The sequence below is a fragment of the Gobio gobio genome (genome assembly GCF_949357685.1).
Source record: "Gobio gobio genome assembly, chromosome: 2".
Taxonomy (NCBI): domain Eukaryota; kingdom Metazoa; phylum Chordata; class Actinopteri; order Cypriniformes; family Gobionidae; genus Gobio; species Gobio gobio.
The window spans coordinates 45,244,446-45,266,482 of NC_137098.1; the positions used below are offsets into that span (position 1 = coordinate 45,244,446).

The following is a 22,037-nucleotide window of genomic DNA, read 5'->3' on the forward strand; positions in this document are numbered from 1 at the left end:
TCGATCCGCGTTTTCTGCATTGCGGAAATCATAGGGCCTTACATAATGTACCTCAGAATGAGTAGCGTATCACTGAGAAATGTCCTGCTCAAGTCGTCCTTGCGATGGAGGTTCGGGTTTAATAACTAGTTCTTCCGATGTTTCCTCATCAGACTCATGCTCGGATTGATATGGTAAAATCAACGTCATTGTTAGTCTTTACGGTGTGTACAATAACTAAACTTCAGCTCCGTCCGGAGGCTTCCTAAAGCTCAGCGATGTTAATGGCTGTTTAATTTCTGAAACATGCACTGTATGCTGTAGACGAATCGTAACAGACTGGGCCAGACTCTGGCCAATCAGAGCAAAGTTGGCTCGCAGAATGTTTGGCACTTTTTTAGCCTTTATCTCACGACTTTTTAAACTTCCTCAAAGTTTCGCAAATAGATCTCTTTGTCAAAAAACTAAATTTAGAAATGTAATTTCCAGGTTTAAACAATAAATCTTTATTAATATAATATCAGTCAAGTGTGTCCTTTTAAGATGGCACTGAATTACAGTTGTGAGATGTTTATTGTCTATTCACCCAGTGTCCTCTGCAAAAGACAAAACAAAACAGAAATAGTCTTCTCTCTTACACATCCACACACTCTCTGTTGTGCCTATTTAAGGGACTAGTACCTATATGCATCCATTTCAGTTTCATTGTTTCTATGAGACTGAGCAGGTTTTGAGAGTCGATACCCTACCCAGCACCCCCATATGACATGCTATATGTGTGGCCGGGTATTCTCACATGTATGCTGCTGTATCGTTGGGGGTAGAGGGGCATTTTAAGGGGTAACCAAACTCCCTCACTGGCACTGGTGTGAAAATCTAACACGTCCCTGCTGCCTTTTGAGCCGCTTTCAAATCTCTCACCTACCAAATTAAAAGCTGACGTCTTGCCTTTGGAAAAAGATCTTTTGTATAGTGTTTGTCTTGCAGATACAGAGAGATGGCAGGGGGCGATAGTAAACGGGCTTCCAGGCTCCATATGCTAGGCAGCTGATTGTAAAAAGCCGACACCTAATCCTGCTACCGTGCGGTTCATCCGTCAACTCCGACCCCTCCCGGTGTGAGGCTGGAAGCGTCTCGTCAGACCGCCAGATGATGACCTGGTCTGGACTTGAGACTTTAATCTCCCAGAGATTAATGGTTGTAGCTTTATGTGCGGCCGTGGCTTCGGAGGGGGATGCAGTATGTGCCGGCAGCACTGAGGTTCCTCTCGTTTGGCTGGCCTTGTTGCTCACGGGTGTCACCGTAACGGTTACTCATGGACTAGATATGCTAGGATGGTTTATTATTAGCAGTTCTACCCCAATCAGTCATTAGAGGAAGGTCTGACGGTCAAAAATAAAGAGGTAACGGCTTGTCTGCGTGCTGTTTACAGGGATATTTTAGACCTGGAGGAGCGCACATATTTACCGCCAGAGGTTGAACAACCTTGCCATTTGGCATAGAGGAGCAAAGCAGATAGAGACACAAGAAGAGGAGCAGGGAACTGAAAGCAGCCTAGATTTAGAAGATCGAACCTGTGCATACAGGAGGACGGTCTAACAGAGAGGGGAAGAGACAGACTCAGCCCCGAAGGAGGAGCTGCTGTCCCGGGGCTGGTCCCTGTGCTACAGCGGCTCTCTGTTTGTGTGTTTACATCGTTTCTCATGCCGTGATGAAGTCTCGGGGAGAGGCTGTGGGCTGGAGAGAAGTTGGAGGGCTCTGCCGAGGTTTCTGGTCCCCCTGCGAGGCGCTGGCTGCCTGCTGGAGAGGGGGATTTATCTGAAGACCACAAACACACACAAACACTCGCTGGCTGAGTGTTCATTTTGTCGGACAAAAGAAGAACTTTTTCTTATTTCTGTACTTCTCCAGAACACTGCAAAAGGACCACCAAGATGAGTCGATGGCTCAAATGCACCTCCATGTACTTTGTAGGTATCAAGAGATTCCTAGTAGTGATTTTCCCTTAAACTTTTCTCAGTTCTTTTTTTCTTGTATGAAAAGGCAGGAGGGAGAGAGGCCATTTCATTGTGTGTGTGTGTGTGTGTGTGTGTGTGTGTGTGTGTGTGTGTGTGTGTGTGTGTGTGTGTGTGTGTGTGTGTGTGTGTGTGTGTGTGTGTGTGTGTGTATGTTGCCTCAGTGTGAGAGAGTGACTTATTGCTATATCCATAAATTCAAGGAATCCAGGAATGCTGCAGGATTCTTTGGAGAGTGATTTGTTGCTTGAGATCTTTGGAGCTTAAGAGGTCCTTTGAACAGCTTGTGTCAACTTGTGTGATCATGCCAGGCTTAAAAGCATCTATTGTTGATGTTGATCCTTTTTCTTTTTCCTATTTTTTACATGTTTCTTATTAGATTTGCAAAATGTGTATTAAGACAAAGTATCTATTTCCTTAGATTTTAAATATCAGTTCCAGGTGACCATGCCTTTTTTTCTTTCTTTTTTTTTAAATTTTGTATTGGCATTCAACATCAAATATACATTTCCAATAGATGCAGATTTCAGATATAGTATATATATTTCATATATTCATGTTTACCATGCATCTCGAAATGGTACTTTATTTGTTAGTATGCACATTAACAAAAAACAAAAAAAAGAACAAGAATTACTATGTATGTAGAAGTAGGGAGTGATCTTTCTGTACATCCATAACCTTGTCTGGCTATCACCAGACCAAGCTCAATTTAAGATTGAACTTTGGTCTGGGGAGTCTGCTCTGTAGTTTCTACTGCACAAGAGGCATGACAAACGAGCATACATTAAATGACTCTGTACGCAATTGGATAGTCCTTCAACCAATCAGACTGCGTGATCAACGGGCAACAACCCATCGCTTCTATCCATCATCGTGTTAAACCCGCCAATAGCGCGCCAGGTGAATAAGCCAGTCTGTGATTGGTTCCCGCAAAAGTGTTACAGAAGCTGTAGAAATGAATGTACAGGTTTCCAGACTGAGTTGCAGGGTGAAATCTAATCGCCCGCAGATCAGGCTGGGTTTACCCAGTCTATCCATAACCATTAGCTTGTGAATAATATAATCAGGCCTATATGGGGTCTTGCATAGTAAAACTATTTTTCCAGCTTGTGGGTGACTAATGCTTAGTGACTAAAGCCTTTAATTTCCTGTTGTGCTTTTTAATGTTGAAATATGTGATGTACAGGAGTTGTTCACATTCCTTCATTCAGCTAATTACACTAGTGATCCCCACCCTGATCATTAGAGTCATGAACAATAGGTGTCACCTCGGCAGTTTTATTGAACAAGACACTGCTGTCTTTGTGTTTATGTTGATGTTATGAATGTGCTGATCTCTCTCTCTGTCTCTCTCTCTCTCTATCTCTATCCTTTAGAACACAGACTGGAATAAGTATGATGACAGGCTAATGAAGGCAGTGGAGAGGAGGGAGGTGGACAAGGTCGCAGCAGTGCTTGGCAAGAAGGGCATCATCCCTACCAAACTCGATGTAGAGGGCCGTTCTGCGTAAGTTCCTGTCACTAGGGATGGGTCACAATGGTTTACCAGTCATCCAGCAACGGACTAGACTATTGTTAAGGTCAACTAGTTTATCTAGATTTTTGTGTGTGTGCGTAAGAAAGTGTGTTACGATAAGTTTTGAAACGCAAGGACTGTTTTTTTCCAGAACCCTGTATTCTGGTCCCCTTTGCAGGCTGTCTAACTGTTCAACATAAGAACACATCCCTAAGAAACGTGGCCTCTCTTATTGGGATTAACCCAAAACCAGCCTAATTATACAGGGCATCCTTAAGACAGATTAATAGACTAGGCAGCATACCAATTAGTCTGCTTTGAAAAACTGTCGTTTTGCATATCCCTGCCTATCACATGCAGTACACACACTGTGGGATTATTTATAATACTCGCATAAACCTCAAATCTCATATATAATACTCACACATAAATCTCACATACTTTCACTCTTTATATCTGCATATTTTTTAAACCTGTAATTAAGTTTTATGTAATAGTATAGGCACAATAATTTTCAAAAGTTTTCATTATAGGAAAAAATATATAATTTCTTCTCTTGAATATGATCTTCAACTAACCCTTTCAATATATTACACCGCTTTATCATGCAGCAGGTTGATTGTGAGAGAATGTTGAGACATTTTGTGCCTGGCCAAGGGTTTAAATTAAGATTGGAAAACAACATGTTGTGATCAGATATGCTTGACCAGGCGCAGAACAGAAGAGCCCAGAACATCCTTCCTAAACTCTCCTGTTAACTGGTTATGTAATCTTCTGAAAACTCCCAGTCCAGAGAGCTATAGATGATGCTGCTTTATTTTTGGGATGAATGCAAGAAAAGCATTTTGGGTTCGAGGTGAATCGTTGAACCTTGTTGTTCAGTATCACTGATTGATGTTTCACATTATTAAATGACCACACAGTAGACTTCAACACTATCAGATCAATTGCGTCTTTTCCTGTTTTAGAAAGCCAAGTTGGCCTCCCGTCCATCCCTGATGTTTTTAAGGCATAGATGAACTCATTTTAGCTTGATTTAACCACAGCTTTGTTTCATTCCCCTTTGGGTATTTTTGTCATAGTGTGAGATTCTTCTTGCTCAGTTGGGTGGAGATGAGCTTGACTTGTAATAAGGTGCTAGAATTTCTCAGGACTAAATCAAGTGCATTCGCCGCCGTCACAGTCGTCAGGTCGGCGTTAGTGTAACAGAGCTCAATTAATAAACACCAGCCTGTTATATGAAACATGCTTATGGATGTCTGTGTACCCTAATGGTTGCCAAATGACCTGAACAGGAGCGTACGCAGTCTTTTTGTGCATAGTCTAGTAGGTCACACATGTTGACTTTGGATTTGGAAATCCTCTGTTCATATATAGCAGGACCCCACATGCAGACTGCACCTCCAGCCTGTTATTTTCCTCACCGGTCAGAATAGCTCACCGGGAGGGCAGACCACAGGGCTTGTAGGGTGTAATCCAGTAGTTCTGGTGGGTAAATTGGTAACCTGCATTAGTACAGCATTTTTGCCCAGTGGGCAGATGGAAATGAGCAGATTTCGCTGTTTATGTTTAAAAAAGAGCATGGCATGAAACACACCTGCTTGATGGAACTTGCTAATTGATGGTTAGTTTACAGGAAATATAGGCTAGACCTTCCTGCTGTGACCATGACTTTTTGTTTCTTTAACACACCCACTTTTGAAAATGAATGTTTTCAAGATATGTAATTAACACTTGACAAGTGCCGAATGAGAGTACAATTGATTTTGATTTATGTAAAATAAGTTGACCAGTAACTTTGTTAGGAACTGATACATAATATATGATTTAAAGCTGCCCTTTGCTGATGCACACACACATTGCGTATAACATATACGTATATTGCATACAACTTTCACCTTAGTGGACAATTTGGTGACAATATGTCCAGTCCTGTTTGTCAAAGATTACAATAGAGAATAGAAAAATGCTACAATAGAAAAACAGGATTTTTTAAATAGGATTTTAGCCTTTTAACATACTGTATATGACAGCTGAGAAGCAACAGAAAAGTACAGGAAGAGAGAGGGGGAATGGGAGTTGGTCTGGGATGTGACCCTGGCAGGATTTAAAACTGGTGTTATTGTTAACTAAACCTAAAACTATTAAACATGGCCTTTTTGGTCACTTGAATTTGTACATTAAACTTGAATTTCAAAAATGTAAACTAAAATTAGAAATGCTTTCTTGCCAGCTAACTGCAATGAATAATACAGAAATATATTAAAATGAAAACTGAACATATAAAATTCAGTAAAAATGAATAAATGCTATTGTAGTACAGTCTATTTTTTATTATTATTGAAAACTAATGCAAAATTCATTACCAGTAAGACATCTCTATCACTAGTATATTGTCTCAGTTCATTTTGGACACTGAATATAAGAAATTCACTGTAAATTTCTCTAGAAGCTCAGATAATTATTTTTGAGTTACTTAATGTTTTGCTACTAGAGGCTTTTAGCTGCCAATGAGTCTTGTGTTCATTTAAAGTATTCAAATTACTAATGCATTCCAGATTTATCAGATATTCAAATGTTTTGAAATGGCTTTTGCTGAACTGCAGAGACTCTGGCGACAGACTAGTGCAGCATGCAAAAGTCTTGTTTTGAATTCAAACCGACCACCCCACACTCCTCTCTACCACCTCTAAAAATACATAATGTATCTTGGAGCCTCAGATATGCGAGTCAGCCAAGGAGTTGGAGCCAAGCTAGAATGACATGTCTGGGTCTTCATGACCATCTGAGCCCTTCAGTCTCTTCTAATCACAGAGGGTCACTTCCATAATAACAGCCACCTTCTTCTAGTCATTTTTAACTATGAAATCATATTTGCAGAAACATGTAAGAGCAATGAGCTGTGGCTCCCTTTTGGCTTGAAATTGTGTTTTGAAATTTAGATGCAAGTTTGTTGTAGTTGAACAATGTGGTTTTGATGGCTTACAAAAAAGCTATCATAACTAATGTTGTATGAATTTTCATAAAAATAGTTTCAAAAAGTGACTTATTTTGATGAGTCACAACATGGCTGAAATGGTGTTGATAACACACAAGACATCATCTTTGTCCTCAATTCTAATAATAAGTCTGACTTTTTTCCTCTCAAATTGCCACCCATCCATTTCTCCATGGGTGGTTGTTTGGGACAGTGTGTGAAGTTCTCCACAACTTCAGGTCAGGGGCTTTAGGTCAGGGGCCTGTCTACATGTTTGACTTCTCACCATCAACACTGTCTTAATAACACTTGACAAATACAGGTACACATCTGTACGCCTATCTTATCAACATGTCTCAGAGGACAGTCTCACCTCTTTAAACTGAGCTCAAAGTTTTGATCTATTCTGAATCTTGTGTGAATGTGAATCATTTAAATATGAACATTATCTTGCATCTAAAGCAGTCATAGATATTTTAAGCTACATGGCCAGCATTACAACAATGAATGTAAGTATATTTATCTGCTTAAAAAGTATGCTCATGTAATGTAAAGTGAAGGGTATTGCATGCAGATGCATTTAAGGAGAGAGAGAGAGTTTATATTGATGGTGGTCCTTTCTCCTCTACAATGCTGATGACCGTGGTAGGAGCAGGCATCAATTTTCAGCATGCACTCATCTGTTATCTTTTTTTTTTTCTTCTCCAGGTTTCATCTTGCTGCTTCCAGAGGACATCTCGACTGCCTGAATCTCATTCTTAATCATGGTGTGGATATTACAGCCACGGATGCCACAGGTGAGAATGTTGATGAGTGTGCTCACCTAGCTCGTGAGATTACCAGAAAACACACATAATGATAAAAATCATTTTGTGTAAAAGTGTGAATTTCATTAAAGGCATAATTCACACAAAAATGATGTTCCAAACTAAGACATTTATTATAACAATATTTTTAATGAAACCTGAAAGATTTCTTTCCCTTCATTAAAAGTCTGCTTTAAAAAGTTCATGAAGAGATCGTAATCGTTTAAATTAGGCTTTTATTCACATTTAATCATTAATAAAGTATTCAAATGCCTAACGCATTCGACATTTATCAGATATTCAAATGGTTTGAAGTGGCTTTTGCTGAACTGCACAAGCACATAGGAGCTTCTGCAAGAACCATTGAGGTACTCACGTCATGCAAATATAATTTAGAGATACTGCGCTTATCAACTCTCTATAGAAGAACTGTTTTATGTAAAATAGGAATAAATGTGGTGTGTTTTTGTTATGTTGACATTGGTCTATAAAAGCAATTAAGATTAAAATAGACTTTCGTTACCTAATGGCTCCTGTTGAATTGTTGTTTTGTTCTTGTAGGAAAAAATGCCTTACACCTGGCAGCCAGAAATGCCCAGTCACTGTGCGTGCAGAAACTACTCCAGGTAAAGCTGTTTTTCACAATCAACACAGTTGAAAGTAGAGTGTAGAAACTGAATTTATGCTCTATTGTATCCTTTTTTTGATGTGGAGGAAAAGTATTAAAACGTATTTTTGAAGTGTAGATGTGAGGTTTTCTGAGGACTGTGATGACGAGAGGAATATTTACAGCCTTCATTGTACTAGGACAATGCCAATACAGAATTTTTATAATTAGATTTGCACTCATATCATTCCCCGAAGTTCAGTTCAAATCATATTTTTCAGTGCAGTCCAAACTATACCTTTTTGAGATGCAGTGCTGATTAAAAGTAAAGCAAACAATACAAGAGGAACATGCTATTGTGTTACATAGCAGTGACTTGAATCATGATATATACACTTCAGAATTTCTAAATGTTTTTGAAAGATATTGCTTTTATGCTCACCAAGGCTGCATTTATTTAATCATATTTAAACATTAAAATTGTAATACAATTGTAATAATTAATACAATTTAAGATAACGGTTTTCTATTTTAATATATTTTAAAATATAATTTATTTCTGTGATGTCAATGCTGAATTTTCAGCATCATTACTCCAGTCTTCAGTGTCGCATGATCCTTCAGAAATCAAGATAAAATGCAGATTTGATGCTCAAGAAACATTAATTATTATCAATGTTGATAACTGTTGTGCTGCTTAATATTTTTGTGTAAACTATAATACTTTTATTTAGGATTCTTTGAATATGCTGTTAAAAAAAACAGCATTTATTGTAACATTGTAAATGTTTTCACTCTCACTCCTGATCAATTAAATGCATCCTTGCAGAATGAAAAAATGCTGTTCCAATTTTAACCTGAACAGTAGTGTATGTATTCTAATTGATGTATTGTATCATAGGGCAATACCCAGCGCTACTTCATTGTCATCTGTGTGTTAATGGAAGGGCAGCAAAATACCCCCCATCCCTTTTCCCCCCCTTAAGTTTGTTTGCAAACCTTAATTGGTATTGGCAAGCTTATTCCAGCCCAAAGGCTCAAAAACAAAGTTTATTTAACAAAATAATAAATTGATGAACCTCAATTGCATAATGCTGAACCTGAAATCCTGATTATGAGAAAATTATGCAGTTTGAAGGCAAATTGGGCAGAGCTTGTTTACAGATACTGTTTAATTTGAATCAATTAATCCACAAACTCATTTTGCAAGAGGGTAAAACTCAAAATAATTAAGATAGGAAATGATTCCTATCACTTGCTTGATGACTCCAACAATAGCGTCTTTGTCGCAATGATTTGTTTGTGTTAATTACTTGTACCACAGGGAGCAAAATTGGAAATGTCTGACTAGACTAATTATGTAAAAATGAGTCTTCGTATATAAAAGTTTGTTTAACGCTTGTTTTTGAAATCACTGGTGCAACACTTGCAGCTGCCAGCTAATATAAAGCATAATCCACCATAATGCTCTGTCAGTGTTCTGACTGCGTACTGCTTATGCAGACAACATTGAGTGACTGAATGAGAGTATTTTCCGGGTGTCTGCAGTGTTGACAGGTTGCCCGTACTGTAACCTGCAGTCTATATTTCTAATGCCGTCGTCATGTGCAATCTGAACCTGGCTCCTAGAGCCCATCAGATAGAGTTACCCAGGACACAGTTAGCCAACAGGACCATGTGACCTTGCTACTGGTTTTGGAGGCTGTTGCTAGAGTATAAGGGGTTTTTATAGTGACTGAAGTCAGAGGAGTTGTTTTGTTAGAGGTAGCAAAAAGCAGAAGAGAAAGTATTGGGCTTGAGAAAGTAGGACAGAGAGCGCAATATGGAGAGTAAGAAAGATTTTAGAAATGAGGGCACAGAGAGTGATGGGATATAGACCATTGAGGCCAGTATCTTAGCAACAATCTCCTTTGCTTGACCCGTTTTCCCTTCTTGGGTTCAGAATCAAAGATTCAAACTAGAGTCTCACACACCGGTGTCGTTCTAGTCCGTTCTTTGTTTCTGTGTTCTTATTTTTAGAAGAAATCAGTCATCTGGGATGTTTTTGAAAGTTTAGACTCCTCCTCTGACCTTTTAAAGCTCAAAAGCTTGGCCTGACAGTGTGTGTGACCAGTGTTTTGTGTTTCAGCACAATTGCCCAGTGGGAAATGTGGACCTGCAGGGAAGAACAGCCTTGCATGATGCTGGTAAGCAAAAAGCTTTGTACATTTTGAGATTTTGTTGGAATTGAACTCTGCAGTCCACTCTATTCAACCTGACTTTGGGCTTTTCCACTCCCTCCGTTTCCATTCCTCCTTTTTACTGCCTCCTTCAATGAGTAGTGAAGCAAGGGATGGAGACAAGGGGTAGTGGATGAACATTTGAAAGAGATTTTTTGAGGCAGCAGCAGTCGTAATCAATAAGATGTAGTTCAAGGAATTATTTTCCTTTCCTCAGAAGGCTTTCATGTAAGATTTAGAGCTCTTGCTCTTGCTCAGTGCCCAGTGGAGGGTTTGGATTTATTTATTCATATTATTTGTATTATTTTTGAGTGTGGTGTCAGATGAGTCTACTGAATCTAATTCGGATGCTTTGGGGAAATGTTTAGGAATATTATTATTATTATTATTATTAGGGGCCAAGCACCGAAGGTGCAGGCACCTATTGTAATCGTTAGATTTCTTATTATTATTATTCCGCCACGAAGTCTATGGCAGCCCATAGAACCGCTTGCGGGAAAGTTGTGAAATTTGGCACACAGATAGAGGACAGTCCCAGCATTAACCACACCAATTTTGGAATCTCTAAAACAATCCCTCTAGCGCCACCACCTGTCCAAAGTTTGACTCATGTTTTTGCTAATAACTTTTGAACCATAAGGGCTAGAAACAAAATTCTTTTTTCCTCTGATTCCTTGGCTCAAGCCGATTCGATTGCACCCTATGACGTCACTTTCCGTCATAATAATTTTCCCGCCATTTTTAATTAACCGAAAAAACTACTTTTGCGAACTCCTCCTAGGCCGTTGCTCCAATTTGCACGAAAATTGAACCAGATCATCTTCAGACTCTGCTGACAAAAGCGTATTAGACTCGAGATGATTAGTCAAATTGTTATTGAACAACGCTCGAATTAAATCGACAAAGTGCATGCAAAAATGAAAGTCAGGCTTTATCTCCGAAACACTTTAGCATATTCTTACCAAACTTGGTGTGTGTTATGCCAACCATGACCTGAGGCTGCCTGCAGCGTTTCGGCGCAGTGCCACCTAGTGGTCCAGAGATACAGAAATTGGATATTTTGGATTATAACTTAAGAACGCTTTAGCCAAATATCACAAAACTGGTCTCTTTAGAGTCGGGGCATCACGCCGAGTCAAACCATACCCAATTTTCCCATATCAACCATTTTGGGCGTCTGCCATTTTTAATTTTGTCAGAAAGTGCTATGTTTTACAAACGCATTGGCGTATCGTTACGAAACTCGGTGTGTGTCTTTGTCACCAAGCCCTGAAAGTACACAAAAAGTTTCAAGGCAGCGCCACCTTGTGGACAAAAGTTATAGTGAATTTTCCAATAATGCTAATAACTTTTGATTAAATTTGACTATTGTCATAAAAATGGTTTCAATATATTCCTTGGGTCATGCCAAGAACATAGATCCCAATTTTGCCATATTTGGCCAAACATTCTGTTCGCCATTTTGATTTCCTTCAGAAACCTACTTTTTCGAACTCCTCCTAGTCTATTTGCCTGATTTTCACCAAAATCGAATCGTAACATCTTCAGACTATTACAGCAAAAAGTTATTAATTTCGTGTCAACAGACAAAACCGTTTTCATATACTGCAGCGACAAAGTTGAGCCATGATGCCAAAATGACTCTTGAGGCTGTATCTCTGCACTGCTTTGACATAATGACACCAAACTTTGCCTTTGTCATTGTCATCTCACTCTGACCGCACCACATCAATTTCGTTACTGCGCCACCTATTGGTCAAAAGTGACAAACCATTAAATCATATTATTAGTGACTGTATATATGATTTTTCAGCCATTAAGGCCTAAAATCATCTTAAAATGCCTTTAATTGCTCATTGTTGCAGTTGGTCTCACCCTCCCAGCCGTGTTGGCATGTTATATTGGCTTATTTGCGCTTGGCCCCGTTAATGGCTGCTCGCAGCTATATTTAGGGGCCAAGCACCGAAGGTGCAGGCACCTATTGTAATCGTTAGATTTCTTATTATTATTATTCCGCCACGAAGTCTATGGCAGCCCATAGAACCGCTTGCGGGAAAGTTGTGAAATTTGGCACACAGATAGAGGACAGTCCCAGCATTAACCACACCAATTTTGGAATCTCTAAAACAATCCCTCTAGCGCCACCACCTGTCCAAAGTTTGACTCATGTTTTTGCTAATAACTTTTGAACCATAAGGGCTAGAAACAAAATTCTTTTTTCCTCTGATTCCTTGGCTCAAGCCGATTCAATTGCACCCTATGACGTCACTTTCCGTCATAATAATTTTCCCGCCATTTTTAATTAACCGAAAAAACTACTTTTGCGAACTCCTCCTGGGCCGTTGCTCCAACTTGCACGAAAATTGAACCAGATCATCTTCAGACTCTGCTGACAAAAGCGTATTAGACTCGAGATGATTAGTCAAACTGTTATTGAACAACGCTCGAATTAAATCGACAAAGTTTATGCAAAAATGAAAGTCAGGCTTTATCTCCGAAACACTTTAGCATATTCTTACCAAACTTGGTGTGTGTCATGCCAACCATGACCTGAGGCTGCCTGCAGCGTTTCGGCGCAGTGCCACCTAGTGGTCCAGAGATACAGAAATTGGATATTTTGGATTATAACTTAAGAACGCTTTAGCCAAATATCACAAAACTGGTCTCTTTAGAGTCGGGGCATCACGCCGAGTCAAACCATACCCAATTTTCCCATATCAACCATTTTGGGCGTCGGCCATTTTTAATTTTGTCAGAAAGTGCTATGTTTTACAAACGCATTGGCGTATCGTTACGAAACTCGGTGTGTGTCTTTGTCACCAAGCCCTGAAAGTACACAAAAAGATTCAAGGCAGCGCCACCTTGTGGACAAAAGTTATAGTGAATTTTCCAATAATGCTAATAACTTTTGATTAAATTTGACTATTGTCATAAAAATGGTTTCAATATATTCCTTGGGTCATGCCAAGAACATAGATCCCAATTTTGCCATATTTGGCCAAACATTCTGTTCGCCATTTTGATTTCCTTCAGAAACCTACTTTTTCGAACTCCTCCTAGTCTATTTGCCTGATTTTCACCAAAATCGAATCGTAACATCTTCAGACTATTACAGCAAAAAGTTATTAATTTCGTGTCAACAGACAAAACCGTTTTCATATACTGCAGCGACAAAGTTGAGCCATGATGCCAAAATGACTCTTGAGGCTGTATCTCTGCACTGCTTTGACATAATGACACCAAACTTTGCCTTTGTCATTGTCATCTCACTCTGACCACACCACATCAATTTCGTTACTGCGCCACCTATTGGTCAAAAGTGACAAACCATTAAATCATATTATTAGTGACTGTATATATGATTTTTCAGCCATTAAGGCCTAAAATCATCTTAAAATGCCTTTAATTGCTCATTGTTGCAGTTGGTCTCACCCTCCCAGCCGTGTTGGCATGTTATATTGGCTTATTTGCGCTTGGCCCCGTTAATGGCTGCTCGCAGCTATATTTATTATTATTATTATTCCGCCGAAAGTCTATGGCAGCCTATAGAACCGCTTGCGGGAAAGTTGTGAAATTTGGCACACAGATAGAGGACAGTCCCAGCATTAACCACACCAATTTTGGAATCTCTAAAACAATCCCTCTAGCGCCACCACCTGTCCAAAGTTTGACTCATGTTTTTGCTAATAACTTTTGAACCATAAGGGCTAGAAACAAAATTCTTTTTCCCTCTGATTCCTTGGCTCAAGCCGATTCGATTGCATCCTATGACGTCACTTTCCGTCATAATAATTTTCCCGCCATTTTTAATTAACCGAAAAAACTACTTTTGCGAACTCCTCCTAGGCCGTTGCTCCAATTTGCACGAAAATTGAACCAGATCATCTTCAGACTCTGCTGACAAAAGCGTATTAGACTCGAGATGATTAGTCAAACTGTTATTGAACAACGCTCAAATTAAATCGACAAAGTGCATGCAAAAATGAAAGTCAGGCTTTATCTCCGAAACACTTTAGCATATTCTTACCAAACTTGGTGTGTGTTATGCCAACCATGACCTGAGGCTGCCTGCAGCGTTTCGGCGCAGTGCCACCTAGTGGTCCAGAGATACAGAAATTGGATATTTTGGATTATAACTTAAGAACGCTTTAGCCAAATATCACAAAACTGGTCTCTTTAGAGTCGGGGCATCACGCCGAGTCAAACCATACCCAATTTTCCCATATCAACCATTTTGGGCGTCGGCCATTTTTAATTTTGTCAGAAAGTGCTATGTTTTATAAACGCATTGGCGTATCGTTACGAAACTCGGTGTGTGTCTTTGTCACCAAGCCCTGAAAGTACACAAAAAGTTTCAAGGCAGCGCCACCTTGTGGACAAAAGTTATAGTGAATTTTCCAATAATGCTAATAACTTTTGATTAAATTTGACTATTGTCATAAAAATGGTTTCAATATATTCCTTGGGTCATGCCAAGAACATAGATCCCAATTTTGCCATATTTGGCCAAACATTCTGTTCGCCATTTTGATTTCCTTCAGAAACCTACTTTTTCGAACTCCTCCTAGACTATTTGCCTGATTTTCACCAAAATCGAATCGTAACATCTTCAGACCATGACAGCAAAAAGTTATTAATTTCGTGTCAACAAACAAAACCGTTTTCATATACTGCAGCGACAAAGTTGAGCCATGATGCCAAAATGACTCTTGAGGCTGTATCTCTGCAATGCTTTGACATACTGACACCAAACTTTGCCTTTGTCATTGTCATCTCACTCTGACCACAACACATCAATTTCGTTACTGCGCCACCTATTGGTCAAAAGTGACAAACCATTAAATCATATTATTAGTGACTGTATATATGATTTTTCAGCCATTTTTGCCTAAAATCATCTTAAAATGCCTTTAATTGCTCATTGTTTCAGTTGGTCTAACCCTCCCAGCCATGGTGGCATGTCTTGTCTTGTTCTTTGCGCTTGGCCCCGTTAATGGCTGCTCGCAGCTATATTTATTATTATTATTATTCCGCCGAAAGTCTATGGCAGCCCATAGAACCGCTTGCGGGAAAGTTGTGAAATTTGGCACACAGATAGAGGACAGTCCCAGCATTAACCACACCAATTTTGGAATCTCTAAAACAATCCCTCTAGCGCCACCACCTGTCCAAAGTTTGACTCATGTTTTTGCTAATAACTTTTGAACCATAAGGGCTAGAAACAAAATTATTTTTTCCTCTGATTCCTTGACTCAAGCCGATTCGATTGCACCCTATGACGTCACTTTCCGTCATAATAATTTTCCCGCCATTTTTAATTAACCGAAAAAACTACTTTTGCGAACTCCTCCTAGGCCGTTGCTCCAATTTGCACGAAAATTGAACCAGATCATCTTCAGACTCTGCTGACAAAAGCGTATTAGACTCGAGATGATTAGTCAAACTGTTATTGAACAACGCTCGAATTAAATCGACAAAGTGCATGCAAAAATGAAAGTCAGGCTTTATCTCCGAAACACTTTAGCATATTCTTACCAAACTTGGTGTGTGTTATGCCAACCATGACCTGAGGCTGCCTGCAGCGTTTCGGCGCAGTGCCACCTAGTGGTCCAGAGATACAGAAATTGGATATTTTGGATTATAACTTAAGAACGCTTTAGCCAAATATCACAAAACTGGTCTCTTTAGAGTCGGGGCATCACGCCGAGTCAAACCATACCCAATTTTCCCATATCAACCATTTTGGGCGTCGGCCATTTTTAATTTTGTCAGAAAGTGCTATGTTTTACAAACGCATTGGCGTATCGTTACGAAACTCGGTGTGTGTCTTTGTCACCAAGCCCTGAAAGTACACAAAAAGTTTCAAGGCAGCGCCACCTTGTGGACAAAAGTTATAGTGAATTTTCCAATAATGCTAATAACTTTTGATTAAATTTGACTATTGTCATAAAAATGGTTTCAATATATTCCTTGGGTCATGCCAAGAACATAGATCCCAATTTTGCCATATTTGGCCAAACATTCTGTTCGCCATTTTGATTTCCTTCAGAAACCTACTTTTTCGAACTCCTCCTAGACTATTTGCCTGATTTTCACCAAAATTTAATCGTAACATCTTCAGACCATGACAGCAAAAAGTTATTAATTTCGTGTCAACAAACAAAACCGTTTTCATATACTGCAGCGACAAAGTTGAGCCATGATGCCAAAATGACTCTTGAGGCTGTATCTATGCAATGCTTCGACATACTGACACCAAACTTTGCCTTTGTCATTGTCATCTCACTCTGACCACACCACATCAATTTCGTTACTGCGCTACCTATTGGTCAAAAGTGACAAACCATTAAATCATATTATTAGTGACTGTATATATGATTTTTCAGCCATTAAGGCCTAAAATCATCTTAAAATGCCTTTAATTGCTCATTGTTGCAGTTGGTCTCACCCTCCCAGCCGTGTTGGCATGTTATATTGGCTTATTTGCGCTTGGCCCCGTTAATGGCTGCTCGCAGCTATATTTAGGGGCCAAGCACCGAAGGTGCGGGCACCTATTGTAATCGTTAGATTTCTTATTATTATTATTCCGCCATTGAAGTCTATGGCAGCCCATAGAACCGCTTGCGGGAAAGTTTTGAAATTTGGCACACAGATAGAGGACAGTCCCAGCATGAACCACACCAATTTTGTAATCTCTAAAACAATCCCTCTAGCGCCACCACCTGTCCAAAGTTTGACTCATGATTTTGCTAATAACTTTTGAACCATAAGGGCTAGAAACAAAATTCTTTTTTCCTCTGTTTCCTTGGCTCAAGCCAATTCGATTGCACCCTATGACGTCATTTTCCGTCATAATAATTTCCCCGCCATTCTTAATTAACCGAAAAACCTACTTTTGCGAACTCCTCCTAGGTTGTTGCTCCAATTTGCACGAAAATTGAACACGATCATCATCAGACTATGCTGACCAAACCGTATTAGACTCGAGATGATTAGTCAAACTGTTATTGAATAACGCTCAAATTAAATTGACAAAGTGCCCACAAAAATGAAAGTCAGGCTCTATCTCCTGAACGCTTTAGCATATTCTAGCCAAACTTGGTGTGTGTTATGCCAACCATGACCTGAGGCTGCCTGCAGCGTTTCGGCGCAGTGCCACCTAGTGGTCCAGAGATACAAAAATGTGATATTTTTGATTATAACTTAAGAACGCTTTAGCCAAATATCACAAAACTGGTCTCTTTAGAGTCGGGGCATCACGCCGAGCCATGCCTTACCCAATTTTCCCATATCAACCATTTTGGGCGTCGGCCATTTTGAATTTTGTCAGAAAGTGCTATGTTTTACAGACGCATTGGCGTATCGTTACGAAACTCGGCGTGTGTCTCCGTCACTAAGCCCTGAAAGTACACAAAAAGTTTCAAGGCAGCGCCACCTTGTGGACAAAAGTTATAATGAATTTTCCAATAATGCTAATAACTTTTGATTAAATTTGACTATTGGAATAAAACTGGTTTTAATAGATTCCTTGGGTCATGGCAAGAACATAGATCCCAATTTTACCATATTTGACCAAACAATCTGTTCGCCATTTTGATTTCCTTTAGAAACCTTCTTTTTCAAACTCCTCCTAGACCATTTGTCTGATTTTCACCAAAATCGAATCGTAACATCTTCAGACTATTACAGCAAAAGTTATTAATTTCGTGTCAACAGACAAAACCGTTTTCATATACTGCAGCGACAAATTTGAGCCATGATGCCAAAATGACTCTTGAGGCTGTATCTCTGCAATGCTTTGACATAATGACACCAAACTTTGCCTTTGTCATTGTCATCTCACTCTGACCGCACCACATCAATTTCGTAACTGCGCCACCTATTGGTCAAAAGTGACAAACCATTAAATCATATTATTAGTGACTGTATATATGATTTTTCAGCAATTTTGCCTAAAATCATCTTAAAATGCCTTTAATTGCCCATTGTTGCAGTTGGTCTCACCCTCCCAGCCATGTTGGCATGTTTTATTGGCTTGTTTGCGCTTGGCCCCGTTAATGGCTGCTCGCAGCTATATTTATTATTATTATTATTCCGCCGAAAGTCTATGGCAGCCCATAGAACCGCTTGCGGGAAAGTTGTGAAATTTGGCACACAGATAGAGGACAGTCCCAGCATTAACCACACCAATTTTGGAATCTCTAAAACAATCCCTCTAGCGCCACCACCTGTCCAAAGTTTGACTCATGTTTTTGCTAATAACTTTTGAACCATAAGGGCTAGAAACAAAATTCTTTTTTTCCTCTGATTCCTTGGCTCAAGCCGATTCGATTGCACCCTATGACGTCACTTTCCGTCATAATAATTTTCCCGCCATTTTTAATTAACCGAAAAAACTACTTTTGCGAACTCCTCCTAGGCCGTTGCTCCAATTTGCACGAAAATTGAACCAGATCATCTTCAGACTCTGCTGACAAAAGCGTATTAGACTCGAGATGATTAGTCAAATTGTTATTGAACAACGCTCGAATTAAATCGACAAAGTGCATGCAAAAATGAAAGTCAGGCTTTATCTCCGAAACACTTTAGCATATTCTTACCAAACTTGGTGTGTGTTATGCCAACCATGACTTGAGGCTGCCTGCAGCGTTTCGGCGCAGTGCCACCTAGTGGTCCAGAGATACAGAAATTGGATATTTTGGATTATAACTTAAGAACGCTTTAGCCAAATATCACAAAACTGGTCTCTTTAGAGTCGGGGCATCACGCCGAGTCAAACCATACCCAATTTTCCCATATCAACCATTTTGGGCGTCGGCCATTTTTAATTTTGTCAGAAAGTGCTATGTTTTACAAACGCATTGGCGTATCGTTACGAAACTCGGTGTGTGTCTTTGTCACCAAGCCCTGAAAGTACACAAAAAGTTTCAAGGCAGCGCCACCTTGTGGACAAAAGTTATAGTGAATTTTCCAATAATGCTAATAACTTTTGATTAAATTTGACTATTGTCATAAAAATGGTTTCAATATATTCCTTGGGTCATGCCAAGAACATAGATCCCAATTTTGCCATATTTGGCCAAACATTCTGTTCGCCATTTTGATTTCCTTCAGAAACCTACTTTTTCGAACTCCTCCTAGACTATTTGCCTGATTTTCACCAAAATTGAATCGTAACATCTTCAGACCATGACAGCAAAAAGTTATTAATTTCGTGTCAACAAACAAAACCGTTTTCATATACTGCAGCGACAAAGTTGAGCCATGATGCCAAAATGACTCTTGAGGCTGTATCTCTGCAATGCTTTGACATACTGACACCAAACTTTGCCTTTGTCATTGTCATCTCTCTCTGACCGCACCACATCAATTTCGTTACTGCGCCACCTATTGGTCAAAAGTGAAAAACCATTAAATCATATTATTAGTGACTGTATATATGATTTTTCAGCCATTTTTGCCTAAAATCATCTTAAAATGCCTTTAATTGCTCATTGTTGCAGTTGGTCTCACCCTCCCAGCCGTGTTGGCATGTCTTGTCTTGTTCTTTGCGCTTGGCCCCGTTAATGGCTGCTCGCAGCTATATTTATTATTGTTGTTATTAGGGGTTCAAGCACGAAGTGCTGAAACCCTATTGTATTTGTGCTGATTTTTATTAGGGGCCAAGCACCGAAGGTGCAGGCACCTATTGTAATCGTTAGATTTCTTATTATTATTATTCCGCCATGAAGTCTATGGCAGCCCATAGAACCGCTTGCGGAAAAGTTGTGAAATTTGGCACACAGATAGAGGACAGTCCCAGCATTAACCACACCAATTTTGGAATCTCTAAAACAATCCCTCTAGCGCCACCACCTGTCCAAAATTTGACTCATATTTGTGCTAATAACTTTTGAACCATAAGGGCTAGAAACAAAATTATTTTTTCCTCTGATTCCTTGGCTCAAGCCAATTCGATTGCACCCTATGACGTCATTTTCCGTCATAATAATTTTCCCGCCATTTTTATTTAACCGAATAACCTACTTTTGCGAACTCCTCCTAGGCCGTTGCTCCAATTTGCACGAAAATTGAACCAAATCATCTTCAGACTATGCTGACCAAACCGTATTAGACTCGAGATGATTAGTCAAATTCTTATTGAATAACGCTCGAACGAAATCGACAAAGTGCCCACAAAAATGAAAGTCAGGCCCTATCTCCGCAACGCTTTAGCATATTCTAACCAAACTTGGTGTGTGTTATGCCAGCCATGACCTGAGGCTGCCTGCAGCGTTTCGGCGCAGTGCCACCTAGTGGTCCAGAGATACAAAAATTTGATATTTTTGATTATAACTTAAGAACGCTTTAGCCAAATATCACAAAACTGGTCTTTTTAGAGTCGGGGCATCACGCCGAGCCATGCCATACCCAATTTTCCCATATCAACCATTTTGGGTGTCGGCCATTTTGAATTTTGTCACAAAGTGCTATGTTTTACAAACGCATTGGCGTATCGTTACGAAACTCGGTGTGTGTCTTTGTCACCAAGCCCTGAAAGTACACAAAAAGTTTCAAGGCAGCGCCACCTTGTGGACAAAAGTTATAGTGAATTTTCCAATAATGCTATTAACTTTTGATTAAATTTGACTATTGTCATAAAAATGGTTTTCCTATATTCCTTGGGTCATGCCAAAAACATAGATTCCAATTTTGCCATATTTGGCCAAACATTCTGTTCGCCATTTTGATTTCCTTCAGAAACCTACTTTTTCGAACTCCTCCTAGACTATTTGCCTGATTTTCACCAAAATCGAATCGTAACATCTTCAGACTATTACAGCAAAAAGTTATTAATTTCGTGTCAACAGACAAAACCGTTTTCGTATACTGCAGCGACAAAGTTGAGCCATGATGCCAAAATGACTCTTGAGGCTGTATCTCTGCAATGCTTTGATATAATGACACCAAACTTTGCCGTTGTCATCGTCATCTCACTCTGACCACACCACATCAATTTCGTTACTGCGCCACCTATTGGTCAAAAGTGACAAACCATTAAATCATATTATTAGTGACTGTATATATGATTTTTCAGCCATTAATGCCTAAAATCATCTTCAAATGCCTTTAATTGCTCATTGTTGCAGTTGGTCTCACCCTCCCAGCCGTGTTGGCATGTTATATTGGCTTATTTGCGCTTGGCCCCGTTAATGGCTGCTCGCAGCTATATTTATTATTATTATTATTCCGCCGAAAGTCTATGGCAGCCCATAGAACCGCTTGCGGGAAAGTTGTGAAATTTGGCACACAGATAGAAGACAGTCCCAGCATTAACCACACCAATTTTGGAATCTCTAAAACAATCCCTCTAGCGCCACCACCTGTCCAAAGTTTGACTCATGTTTTTGCTAATAACTTTTGAACCATAAGGGCTAGAAACAAAATTCTTTTTTCCTCTGATTCCTTGGCTCAAGCCGATTCGATTGCACCATATGACGTCACTTTCCGTCATAATAATTTTCCCGCCATTTTTAATTAACCGAAAAAACTACTTTTGCGAACTCCTCCTAGGCCGTTGCTCCAATTTGCACGAAAATTGAACCAGATCATCTTCAGACTCTGCTGACAAAAGCGTATTAGACTCGAGATGATTAGTCAAACTGTTATTGAACAACGCTCAAATTAAATCGACAAAGTGCATGCAAAAATGAAAGTCAGGCTTTATCTCCGAAACACTTTAGCATATTCTTACCAAACTTGGTGTGTGTTATGCCAACCATGACCTGAGGCTGCCTGCAGCGTTTCGGCGCAGTGCCACCTAGTGGTCCAGAGATACAGAAATTGGATATTTTGGATTATAACTTAAGAACGCTTTAGCCAAATATCACAAAACTGGTCTCTTTAGAGTCGGGGCATCACGCCGAGTCAAACCA

The 22,037-nt window shown here is 39.6% G+C and overlaps 1 protein-coding gene across 2 annotated transcripts in view; it reads left to right on the forward strand.

Moving 5' to 3' along the window:
• Nucleotides 1–22,037, forward strand: part of uacab (uveal autoantigen with coiled-coil domains and ankyrin repeats b) — a 68,653-nt gene that overhangs the window by 31,004 nt on the left and 15,612 nt on the right. The window contains exons 1-5 of one of the 2 annotated variants that reach the window (XM_079810866.1): nt 1,200–1,949; nt 3,374–3,504; nt 7,199–7,287; nt 7,858–7,922; nt 10,032–10,089. In XM_079810866.1, coding sequence (XP_079666992.1) covers nt 1,914–1,949; nt 3,374–3,504; nt 7,199–7,287; nt 7,858–7,922; nt 10,032–10,089 — 379 coding nt within the window. In that variant the 5' untranslated portion in view covers nt 1,200–1,913. Of the gene's footprint in view, nt 1–1,199; nt 1,950–3,373; nt 3,505–7,198; nt 7,288–7,857; nt 7,923–10,031; nt 10,090–22,037 lie in introns of those variants that run through there. The other variant, XM_079810865.1, reaches the window with a different exon arrangement.